The following is a 12,576-nucleotide window of genomic DNA, read 5'->3' as shown; positions in this document are numbered from 1 at the left end:
AATCTTAGAAGAGTCTTAGAAATATAGTTGATGTTTTGAACAAAAGCCTAAGAGGTTTAAACTTAATGAAATTAGAAGCTAATGAACTAACACATCAATTCCTTATAAATACAGTCAAAAGTCGTTAATTCGGACACCCATAATCTGGAATGATCTATAATCCGGACCTCAAAGCTACAAACTTTCTGCGCATGCGTCTCTTTGTCGCATGCGCGTAAGACCTTTACGGCTGCGAATATGTGTGTGCGCATGCACATAATACGTTTACGCATGCACATTTAATGTATAATGGACGGTATAAGCTAAGCTAAAATTAGCTAATTCAGTTAATGTTGCAGATTGCGTTGTTTCTTAATCTTCGAATTGGATCCGGCTTATTATTTTTGCAGACTGTTAGAGCAATTTTATAAAAGTAAGCTTGAACATTCGATTATGTCAAATAGAATTTCCGATATATATTTACTAATATGTAAAGGATCTACAAAGCAAAAGTATGTTTCGAAGTCCATTAAACAAAAAGTGGAATTGCTGCAAAAAATGGATAAAGGCATATCCTTTGTTTTTCTAACCATTCCCAAATCTGTTTATCAATTTCACGCTGCTCTGCGTGGAAGGAAAAACATCGCGTCGCGCAATGAACTGAAAGTTGATCTGTCAGTACTATCCTTATCTTCAGGACAGATGTTTTTATTTTATTCGGCTTATAATTCCTTACTAAATATAGTATTTCATCTTGATGTACTCCATCTTTGATATGATTTAAATCAAATTCCTCGACATTATAATTCACTTCCGATAGTGAAGAGGTTATTGAAAACGAAAAAATTTCGATTGACAAGTTAGTCGGTATTCTCTGCACAGCAATTACAGACTTGAACAGTGGAATTTTGTTACTGAACAAGAAATTATGTCTGTTTATAGAATTAAAGAGAAAGTATTAGCACATAAAATGAAGCAACTTAAACAACTTACATTAAAAGAAATATTTAATAAAGTAAACAAATAAATATTAAGCCTTTTTTTTATTATTATTTTGATACCCTTTAGATCATAATTGCTCTTTATTTCATAAATTACGGTTTCATATTTTTAATTTTATAATTTCTGGAAACCAACTTACCAGATTTAAACTGATGATCTATAATCCGGAATCGCCGAAGTCCCGACAAGTCCGGATTAACGACTTTTGACTGTATTGTCATTCAAAAGTTAGATAAAGAAACAAGAAACCAATATGAAATGAGTTTAACATCGACTGAATTACCCAAATTTGGAAAGTTCGTGGAATATTTCGAAAAACGATCCCAAATGTTAGAAAATTTACATGGAGTTCAATTACCGTCATTAAATATGAAAACTTCTGATATAAATAAAGCTAGAAATTTCCTGTTAAAGTCGATCAGCAATTCCTGCATATTGTGTAAAATGTCACATTTGGTATACAGTTGCTCTTTATTTTTAAAAATGACTCCATTGCAAAGATTTAATATTGTTTAAAAACAAGCACTTTGTATAAACTTTGGCAAACATAAGCTTGCATCATGCAAATCCAAATATTCTTTTCGTTTATGCCAAGGAAAGCACAATTGTTTATTATGTAGGCCTGAAACTAAAAATTCCTTGTGTGAAAAAACTTTGCCAGATCAAGATATTTCACCATGTTTGCAGTCGGAAAATCTTCCCATTTCAGAGACTGCAGATGCTCGTAATACGCAAAGCAAAAAGAAGCCTAGTTCGCCCGATGTAATAAAAAATCCAAACTTAACTGAAGTGGTAAAGACTTTTGCATCTTTAAGTAAAATGTCAAACAAAACATTTTGCTCTCTACAGCATGGTTAAGGTTTGGTCACCGATTCGGAGTGATTAAATTAGCGGCAGAGCGATACTGGACAGTGCATCTCAATCGCATTTTATGACCTCACAGTTCGCTTCTTCGCTTGGTCTTAACAAACATAAGGTAAATATTCCTGTTAATGGTTTAAGTGGAAATACAATGAATATTAAATGAAATTAAATAACGTTCTTATTAGTAATAATAACTCTTCTTTCAACTCAGTAATAGACTTTCTCGTTGTACCTAAAGTAAAAGACTTTGTACCTGCTACCAGAATAAATGTAGAAAATCTGAAAATACCTGAGCATATATACTCATTAGATCCAGACTGACAAGCCAGGAAGGATCGACCTCATATTGGGTGCCGAACGTTTTTTCGAATTAGTGAAGGAGCGAAAGATTCGATTACCTAGTACTTTACTTTTCCAAAATTCAATCTTCGGATTTATTGCTAATCGATTTCTTGAAATTGAAAATTCACACCAATATTGTGGGCTAATCTCCTAGTCGGAAAGTCTAGAAGAATGTGTACATAAATTTTGGCAAATCGAAGAAATAGCCAACGAACCAATTAGAAGCGAAGAAGAGGAGTTTTGCGAATTGCATTATCAGAAGACCCATAGGAGAAATGAGAGTGGGTGTTTCTTAGTACAGATACCTATTCGAGAAGAAGCACTTCATCAATTAGGCAATTCAAGAAACATTGCTAATAAACGTCTTAATCAGATTATTAAAAGGTTAAATAAAAACTCAGACCTAAAAAGGCTTTATATAGATTTTATCAATGATTATGAAAGCTTAAATCACATGGAAAGGGTTGAAGAAGAAATTCCTTCACCTGTTACTTTCTACCTTCCTCACGATGAAATTTACAAACCTGAAAATTCATCTACGAAATTGAGCATTGTGTTTAATGCATCAGCTCCTACTACTACAGGATTGAGTCTGAATGACATTTTACTTTCAGGAGAGGTTAAAGAAGTTATTTTTGATTTAATTGTTCGATTTCGTAAAAATAAAATAGCACTGGTCGCAGACATTAAACAAATGTTTAGACAGATTTTAATTGATTCATTGCAAAGGAATCTTCTACATATCTTATGGAAAGAGCATGAAGATGACTCACCTATTATTTTTAGATTAAACGTATGGAACTGTAACATATGGAACTAAATGTGCTCTATTTCTAGCTATAAGAACTCTAAAAGAGTTAGCTTTGAATGAACAGCAGAAATACATTTTAGCTTCTGAAGTGATTCTTTCTGACGTCTATATAGACAACACGGTTACAGGAGCCTCTAATTTTGAGTCTGCTATTGAATTAAAGAATCAATTAATAAAGATATTCGAAAGCTGTGGAATATCTTTACACAAATGGCACTCTAAGAGTGTATCAGACACTTTAGTATCTAAGGAAAAGTTTCACTTTGATTCCACTGAATTTACTAAAACTCTTGGCATAATTTGGCAACCAGAATCCAACATCTTTACTTTTAAAGTCTCTTTCCAAGGCAAGTCATCTTTTACAAAATGAGATGTCCTTTCAGTCATTGCACTGTTGTATGATCCTAGTGGCTTTATCGGGCCAGTCATCTGTAAAGCAAAAATATTCCTTCAGAAACTAAACTGAACTGGGATGTTAGTCTTTAAAACTGAACTGGGATGATGAATTACCTGAACCATTTGCCAGTGAACGGAATTGTTTCATTTTAAATTTAAAGGCATTGGAAAATCTTAAGATAGGAAGATATGCTCTGCATTCTACCAGGGTAAGTTGAAAAATAAATTTCCCCTGTCGACTGTGGTCAGAGTTGTGCATGAAAGTCAAAAAATAGAATGAGACATTAAAGATATGACATACCTTTATTTTTCCACATAGGTACCAAGTACATTGAGACATTTGTCATATCGCTTGATAAGCTTCAAAAAGCCCTCCAGGAAAAAATCAGGGCTTTGCACATGGAAGAAGCGTTGAACGGCTTGTTTCACTTCAGTATTGCTTCCAAAGTGCCTTTCCCCGAGATTTTTCTTCAAAGCCGGAAACAGATGGAAGTCACTTGGTGCGAGATCAGGACTGTATGGCGGATGGTGTAGGTGCTCCCAACCAAGAGTTGCAATATGGTTTTGCGTTGCCGGCGCCAAATGTGGTCTGGCATTGTCATCCAACAGCAGAATGCCAGATGTGAGAAGGCCAGGCCGCTTTTTCCAAATCGCCTCTTTCAATTTCGACAGGGTGTCACAGTTGATGGTTCCAACCTACAAAAAGTCCAGCAACAAAACTCCTTGGGCGTCCCAGAAAACTGTGAGGAGCACTTTACCTGCAGAGGGAGTTGTCTTGAACTTCTTTCGGACAGGTGATGATGGATGTTTCCACTCCATAGATGCGGCCTCTGGCATTAAATGGTGGACCCTCGTTTCATCCCCCGTCACAATCCGAAACAGAAAGTCATTGCCATCTTCATGGTAACGCACGAGATGTTCCAGGCTGACCCCCATGCGTTGTTCCTTGTGTGTCGAGGTCAATTGTCGGGGCACCCATCGTGCTGACACTTTTCTGTATCGAAGAATGTCGTGGATGATGTTTTGAGCTCGCTCATGTGAGATTCCAAGTTCTTCCGCTACTTCATCGATGGTGATACGCCAGTTCGCTCTAATCATGTCATCCACCTTCCTGACATTTGCATCTGTAGTGGCCGTGCGCATCTGTCCAGCTCTCGGTATGTCCTCCACTTGCTGATGTCCATCACTGAATGTGTGACACCATCTCCGCACCATTTGCTTTGACATCACACCTGGCCCATAGACTTCCACGAGGCGGTTATGAATTTCTGTTCCTGATACTCCACGTGCCCATTCATAGCGGATAACCGCTCTCACTTCCTCCTTTGACCACGAATTCAAAACGCACCTTCTCTCCATACCTACCGGGGCTCAAATGAGAGGCTGGTCTCCGCTTTGCGCAGGCACTGCAACAGCGCCATCTGCTTGATTTGCAGCGACCTCTACCCAATGGCGTATCGGTGACTTGCGCGTTTTCCTGCTGTGTCGCCTTTCGTCCATAGCCGTTCAATGCTTCTTCCATATGCAAAGCGTGAATTTTTCTTGGAGGACTTTTTTAAGCTTATCAAGCGATATGACAAATGTCTCAACGTACTCATACGAGAATAATAAAATAAAGGTATGTCATATCTTTAATGTCTCATTCTATTTTTTGACTTTCATACACTACTCTGACCATAGTCAACAGGGGAAACTTATTTTTCAACTTACCCTCGTACAACCGATAAAAGGGCTATCGTAGGCTTCTCCAATGCTTCAACATCTGCGTATGGAGCAGTGGTCTACTTAAATGCCACTCAAGATAACCCTTGTTTAAAGTTACTGGCAAGCAGATCTCAAGTAGCCCCTTTAAGGGCTCTATCTTTACCATGTTTAGAGCTCTCGGCTTGTCTTCTACTTGCTAAGCTTGTTAAAAACGTTCTGACTTCGCTAAATATAGACATTGAAAAGGTAACATTATATTCAGATTCGACAATAGCATTAGTGTGGATAAACGCTTCACCACATCAACTCAAAACCTTTGTTGTGAATCGTGCTGCAAAAATTCAGTCATTATCAGAAAATTTCGAGTGGAAACATATCCGTTTTAAGGAGAATCCTGCTGATTTGGTTTCTCGTGGAATCGAACCTAACGAACTTTTATCTTCAGAATTATGGTTCAATGGACCTCCTAATCTTGACATGAATGTTATAGAAAAGGCTAGTTTAGATGTTAAGGACTATGAACTTTACGAATGCGAATTGAAAAAATCTCCAGAAATTTCTCTTAGTATTACTTCTAGTGCTGATTTCATTAACTATTTTCTTTCTTTAAGTAATAGTTTTGTTAAACTAATCTGTATTCTTAGTTTTATTTATAGGTTTATTTCCAACTGTCGACAAGGTAACAGGTCATCAGGTCCTATTACTAGAGATGAATTTTTGTATGCCAAGCTAGCAATGGTAAGGCTAGTACAGCGAATACTATTCAAGGAAGAAATTCAAGCCCTTAGATATAGTAAAATTATAAAAGATAGTCACTTAAGTAATTTAAATCTTTTTGTTGATGAAAATAGAATACTTAGGGTAGGTGGCAGATTAAATAAATCATCTTTATCCTATGACCAAAAGCATGCTATTCTGCTGCCTAGGGATCATAACTTAACTATATAATTATGCAATACTTCCATTGCTCAGACTTCATGTTGGTGCTCAGACTTTGCTGCATTTTGTTCGACAGGAATTTTGGCCACTAAATGGCAGAAACACTGCTCATAAAATAGTACATAACTGCATTATCTGTTTTAAAAATAAACCTAAAATAGCCCAACAACTTATGGCACCATTGCCAAAGGAAAGAGTTTCTGTGAGTCCCCCTTTTTCCATAACTGGAACTGATTTATACGGACCCTTTTACATAAAATATAAAAATCAACAAAGAGGTACCTTAAATAAGATATATGTTGTTATTTTTGTATGTTTAGTTACTCGAGCGATACATCTTGATTTTGTTACAGATCTAACATCACAGGCTGTAACTGCAACAGTAAAAAGATTTTTCACGTGACGTGCCCTTAGCTCAACTATATATTCAGATAATGCTAACAACTTTGTCGAAGCCAACACTGATTTGAAAAGGCTGTTAAACCTCGTCAAAAGTTCCCCTAGTCTGTCGTCATATTTAGCTTCTGAATCAATCATTTAGAAATTCAATCCATTGCGTTCTCCCAACTTCAGTGTTATATATGAGACCGGGGTGAAATCCTTTAAACATCATCTAAAACGAACTATTGGAAATGCAAAATTGACTCTCGAAGAATTTTTGACTGTTATAAAACAAATTGAAGGTATATTAAATAGTAGAACCTCTATTACCTTTATCTTCAGATCCAAATGACTTCGAAACTTTGATCCCTGGTCATTTTTTAATCAGAAGACATCTTAATGCTCTATCTGAACCTTGTATAACAGAAATTCCCGACAATAGACTGGCAGTAAATTGTTAAAATTAACTAAATAATACAGAAGAAATGGTCCAGAGATTATCTGAACAATCTTCAACAGAGAAGTAAATGGTTCTTTCAAAAGGACAGTATAAAAATAGGTACTCTTGTATTAGTTAAAGAGGATGAACTACCTCTATGTATGTGGATAGTAGGGCGTATCTATGAAACCATTCCTGGAAGCGATGATAAAGTCCATGTTGTTATCAAAACACCTCAAAGACTCATAAAACGTGGAATATCGAACCTATGTTTTTTAACTGTGAACGATTGATGTAGTGAATTTATATTATAATTACCTGTATTAATATTGCATATCTATTTTATTGTAAAATGTAGTAATTTGTTTGTTATTTGTTTAATAGATATATTATTGCATTTAATTGTTTCTAACTGATATATGTATCAAACTTTGAATTTCTTAAATAATTTATATTAGTTTTGAAATTAGTATCTCAACACTGGGCAGAATGTTGGTGACTGAATGTCCTGCTATATGAAAACTCTCTCCTCTACTGTCGTTGCTTAGCAACTCTTGTAACATGCATGCATCAGTATCATTGGTTTTTTGTAATTCTTTTTTATTAGCTTCTTCGATGAAAAATTCTGTTGCTTGGATTTTTGAATGGCTGCTAATTGATTGGTTAATTTTTGAATAGAATAAAAGATGGATTTAAAAGAAAATTAGTTTCGTTATTTCGTAGCTACAGTCCAAAACAGTGCTGTACATGACTAAATTTGTTGTATGCACTTTAACTGAACATACATTTAGTCTTTATTTCACGAATTAAGCTTTTAGTTGGTATCAAAAAAGTTGCATTCAGATGAATTTTAATGAATATACATTTGATCTTTTCTCTATGAATCAGAGTTGTAATCAGAACCAAAATGAATAGCAGCTGGATGGTTTTTAACACATATATCTCAGATTTTGTTAAAACAATGCTCGTATAGTAACTTTTTGGAAGTGGAATTTTTAGAATCATGCATAGATGATTAATTAAATATAGCAAAATGTACAATGGATATTGGGAGCTAAGCAAGAAATATCTATTGTTCTCGCACAGTATTTATTATTTTTGACATTATACTTTACTCCACTCTTGTCAATACAACAGGTCATATATCACATTTCACTTTTCATCTCCATGTTAATTCCAGGACGAAACCTAAGTTGGTACTGTTATATGTTATTAGGACCAGATTCTGATATGTATGTATGACATCATGTATGCACGCATGTATGTACATGCAAATGTATTTATGCATGTATACATATACATACATACACGCATACATTTTTTAATATGGTCCCGATAACAGAACAGTACACTTAAGTTATATACCATTTAAAAAGTTATATAACCACACTGTGTGAAAATAAACTTATGTTCATTGTCGATAAGATTAAGGTTTTTAAATCAATACGATAATGATCAGGGAATAAATATTCTCATGATAGGACATTCAACATTCAATTATTCTTCTATAAAATAAAGAAGTAAATTTCAAGTGTAGTCTCCCTTGTAATTGGAGGTAGGTAGTTATGACCCACAAACTATTTTGCTTAATGTATAAAAAATGTCCAGTACTCCCAACAAAACCAAGTCTTCAAATGAAACTTAAAAGGAAGATTACTGAGCAAATGACATAACCTAAAATTTAAAAAACTAAACTTACCTAAATAAAACAGTAGCAAGTCCATGTAAAACATGGGAATCATGAGGAAGAACTTCAAGTGCTTGTTCATAACACATTAGAATTTCATTTAGCTGTTTTTCTTTTTCCAGATCTTCAGCTAGTTTTTCTATACAAAATTATAAGTATAATTACATATTAAAAAATGAAAAATCTATGGATAACAAAATTTGCATTCACTTCTAATTTATAATTTTGTTACAGTTTTCATATTTTGCTTCATTTAATATTAGCTCATAATTCGATTTTTTTTTTTTTTTTTTTTTTTTTTTCCTTTTAAGTGCCAGAGATGTTATTAGTCTCAATCCTCATTTTTTTGTCTGTATTTCTTTTCATATGTTGCCAACAAATGCTGTCACCACATATTGTTTTTAAAGAAATAATATAGAGAATATAGAAAAATGTATAGCAATGCAAATAAAAGTGATACAAATGTTATCACCATGTACTATTTTTTAAGAAATAATACAGAGACAATAGAAAAATGTATAGCAATGAAATTAAGAGGATGTTGTCCCTAAATGATACAGCATGTATTGTTTTTAAAGAAATCACATACCAAATATTAAAAAAGAGATCACAACACTTCAGATTCTATTGGAAATTTTGAAGATAAGCTGCTTTTAAATATTTTGTGATTTTGCTGTTGAATTTTATGTCACCTAAGTGTAAGAAAAGCAATATCTATACATCACATTTTTAATTTTCAAGTTTGTTCTACTATGAATTCTTTCTTTACTTGGATTTGTTTTGATACTGTGTTAAACCTCTTATACATGGTTGCTATTATTATGTTATAAAGGAATTGTCTTGCTTTTATTCCAATTTAATATTAAATTTTGATATTTTAAGCTTATTCTACTTCAATCCTGCAGCTATAGCACAGGACAGATTAAAAAAAATTTTTTTAATTCTAATTTTTAGCCTATTTTTATAATTCTTTATATATATATATAGTATATAGATATACTAATAGCTTTTTAGCTATTTATGTTATTGTACATTTGCCTAACTAGGCTTTCTGGTATAGTTTTTTCTTGCTTAATTTGAATTGAGATTTGCTTCATTTGAATTGAGATTACAACTTGAATTGAGTCACGTTGGGAAAAGAAACAAAACCATTGAGACTTACTTAAGATAATTAAGTTTGATTATTTTATTAATGAAATTCCGCTTTCAGTCTCAATTGTTTTCGTTTGACGAAATGCGCTAACTGTTTAGTCGAATTCGAGTTTTAAGCCGCTTTTCTCTTGATAAGTCCGGCTTAAATCTCGAGTTGGGCTAATTTACCATTTATTGCAATTCTTTGTACATATTTCCTGTGAATTTGATATGTTTTTAATTATTTGCATGCATCTTTTAAAAAATTTAAAATTTTTGATTTAAAATTTATAAGTTTTTTCTCATCCCTTTTTGATTTTGAAGTTATCTCGTTTTGTAATTTTTACATTACGTTTTTACTCTAACTATGACATCTTTAGTATTGTTTGTTGTTTTTACATGGTGTAACTCTTTTACTCAGGAACTACAGTATAAAATGTACTTTTAAGGAATAACTTTTGAACATTCATCTTTGCAAATATTTTCAAATTTTGCAGCTCAATGTACAAAATTCTTGACCACTAAGGTCTCTCTTGTTCATATTATCTTTCTACTTTTGAAATTCTTTATATATATATATATATATATATATGAGATATAAAATATGAAAGAAAACTAACAACTTTAAATTAGCAATAGTCCTTTTAATTTCTCATTTTAATTTAGCTAAGATCCTTTCCTTAAATCTAAAGTATGACATTTGGAACTCCTTACTACTATATAAAATTAGCAGTTTTATATAGTAGTAAGAACTCTCATGTGATTTTCAAAAGATATTAAAAAAAATATAGGAATAATTTCCTCATGATCTAACATACACATATTATTATATCAAATTAGCAATTTTCAAAAGAGATAAAAAAATATAAGGTGCTACATTTTTAATAAAACAGGATATACAAAAAAAAAAAAAAGATAACTAGAATAAACACATAAAGAATGTATAAAATATCTGTATTACCTAAAGTAAATAAAAAAGCATTCAAAACTTCGCCTTTTACAGCAGGTTCCACTTTTAAAGCAACTATGAAATGGGCAAATGCTCGACTATATTCATGCTCATTTAAACACATCAAAGCACGGTTTTTGCATCGCTGTAAAAGTAATTGTCGACCACGAGACCAGTTCTCAGAGTCACATTCCATCATTAAAAACCTAAAAAAAAACTCTCTTAATTTGTAAAAAGAGGCCAAATACAATGCAAACTAAAATTTACTGTTTTTTAAAGAAAATGTTATTCATTACATGATAGGATTCACACAACATATATTAATAAAAACTTGTTTATCTATAAAATGTGACAGCACTAATTTTTTTATAATTTGCAAAGCAGGGTGCATCATATTTCATATGTATCAAAAAATGAATTTGACTAAAAACATTATACATTAATTTAATTTTTATAACTCCTCTCAAATTGTACAACAGAAGAAGAGTAAGCAAATTTGCCACTCCTCATTGATATAACATTAAAAGGACATTAAATATTTTCTGTCCTGCTACGGAAAAAAATATTAATTTACAAAAAAAAAAGGTTTACCCTATTATAAATGGTACTGCTATGGAAAATAATACATGAATGCTCAATTAAATGAAAGTATTAAAGTCTGAACACTGCATGAAAAAGATGCAAAAGTTTGTTAGCATAAAGTAAATATTTGTAAAAAAATGGAAAAGTTTATATAATTTTCCAGATGGCCACATCAAATATGAAATCTATATACTGAGCCATAGAAAAAGTAAGTAAACATTTGTTTAAACATTGAAATAGTATTAGCAAAGTTCTCAAATTAGCTGATAAAATATACAGATTTTCAGATTAAGATACTACTTAATATAATATAAATATGCATAATGCTTAATATAAATATGCAGTCACGGAAGACGTAAGAACATTTTCAAAGATAGAAGCTTTATAAATCCTTATATTATGGTGTTAAGAATGTTGTTAAAATACAAAATTGTACACAAAATCAAACTAACAAATGGCTAATTCATTCTCATCTCAACCAATTCCCAATATATATATACTAAAAGAATTTAAAATACAGGTTTTTTTTTTTTTTTTTTTTTTTTTTTTTAAGATTTTACTTTAAAAGCATGTGACAATACGAATCACATTATTTTTTTCGCAAAACAGATAAACTACCCGATATACAAAATTTTACAGCAAAGAAGAACTGTAAAGAATGTGGTGAATTTGGTAATATTTCTACTTTTCTAAGCAAATATGTAACCACGAAAACTAATATATCACCAATATCAGGCATTTAAATCCATGCCAAAATCATGCAGCCATTAATAATGATTTTAATTTGTTTAGGATGATCACGAGAACAGTATTTTGAATATATAATGCTTTCTCTGTTTGATAACAAAAATTATCACGAACTTTACTTCAAATATAAAAATCATTAAATCCCTTCATATTCAAGTTACTTGAAATTCAATCTAAACCTACCCATATTTATATGTAGCATTTTAAAAACAATATATAACATCCGTATGTACCTGAATGTAAGTTTTTAAATTTCCAGATGTAATAGTTAAGTAATATTTGCTTGTATATCAGTACGATCCTCAACGGGAATCACCTTTTATACATTTTGATGCCAAAACAAGATTGGGAAATCGGGATAATAATTTTCCCCAAGGTCCGTAGAAACGCTACGGACCTTCAATTTTCCCTTCTAGCTATATTCTTTTTTTTTTTCTTTCATAGTTTCAATTTCCCTCAATGAATAACCATGACTAAGGCTCCTATATAGCCTTAATCATGACCAGTTTGGCTTTACATAGACATGGTACTAACGCCAATGTCTGCATTAAAAATATGCAGTCACGGAAGACGTAAGAACACTTTCAAAGATAGAAGATTGGCATCACATCCCTTCGGAGCTG

General features: G+C 32.3%; 1 protein-coding gene across 5 annotated transcripts in view; it reads right to left on the bottom strand.

The window, feature by feature from the left end:
* LOC118202056 (protein arginine N-methyltransferase 9-like) overlaps nt 1-12,337 on the bottom strand; it is a 69,714-nt gene extending 57,377 nt beyond the window's left edge. For 4 of the 5 annotated variants that reach the window (XM_085820530.1, XM_085820533.1, XM_085820532.1 and 1 more), the window contains exons 1-3: nt 12,187-12,337; nt 10,637-10,830; nt 8,557-8,683 (exon numbers count right to left, since the gene is read on the bottom strand). In XM_085820530.1, the coding sequence (XP_085676656.1) occupies nt 8,557-8,683; nt 10,637-10,823 (314 nt within the window). In that variant the 5' untranslated portion in view covers nt 10,824-10,830; nt 12,187-12,337. Of the gene's footprint in view, nt 1-8,556; nt 8,684-10,636; nt 10,831-12,136 lie in introns of all 5 variants that reach the window. The other variant, XM_085820531.1, reaches the window with a different exon arrangement.
* Nucleotides 12,338-12,576: the final 239 nt, after the last annotated feature.

The sequence above is a fragment of the Stegodyphus dumicola genome, chromosome 7 (assembly GCF_044657685.1).
Source record: "Stegodyphus dumicola isolate Sdum_Otavi_A_Nest chromosome 7, ASM4465768v1".
NCBI classification, from domain to species: domain Eukaryota; kingdom Metazoa; phylum Arthropoda; class Arachnida; order Araneae; family Eresidae; genus Stegodyphus; species Stegodyphus dumicola.
This window is presented reverse-complemented; position numbering and strand designations above follow the sequence as displayed.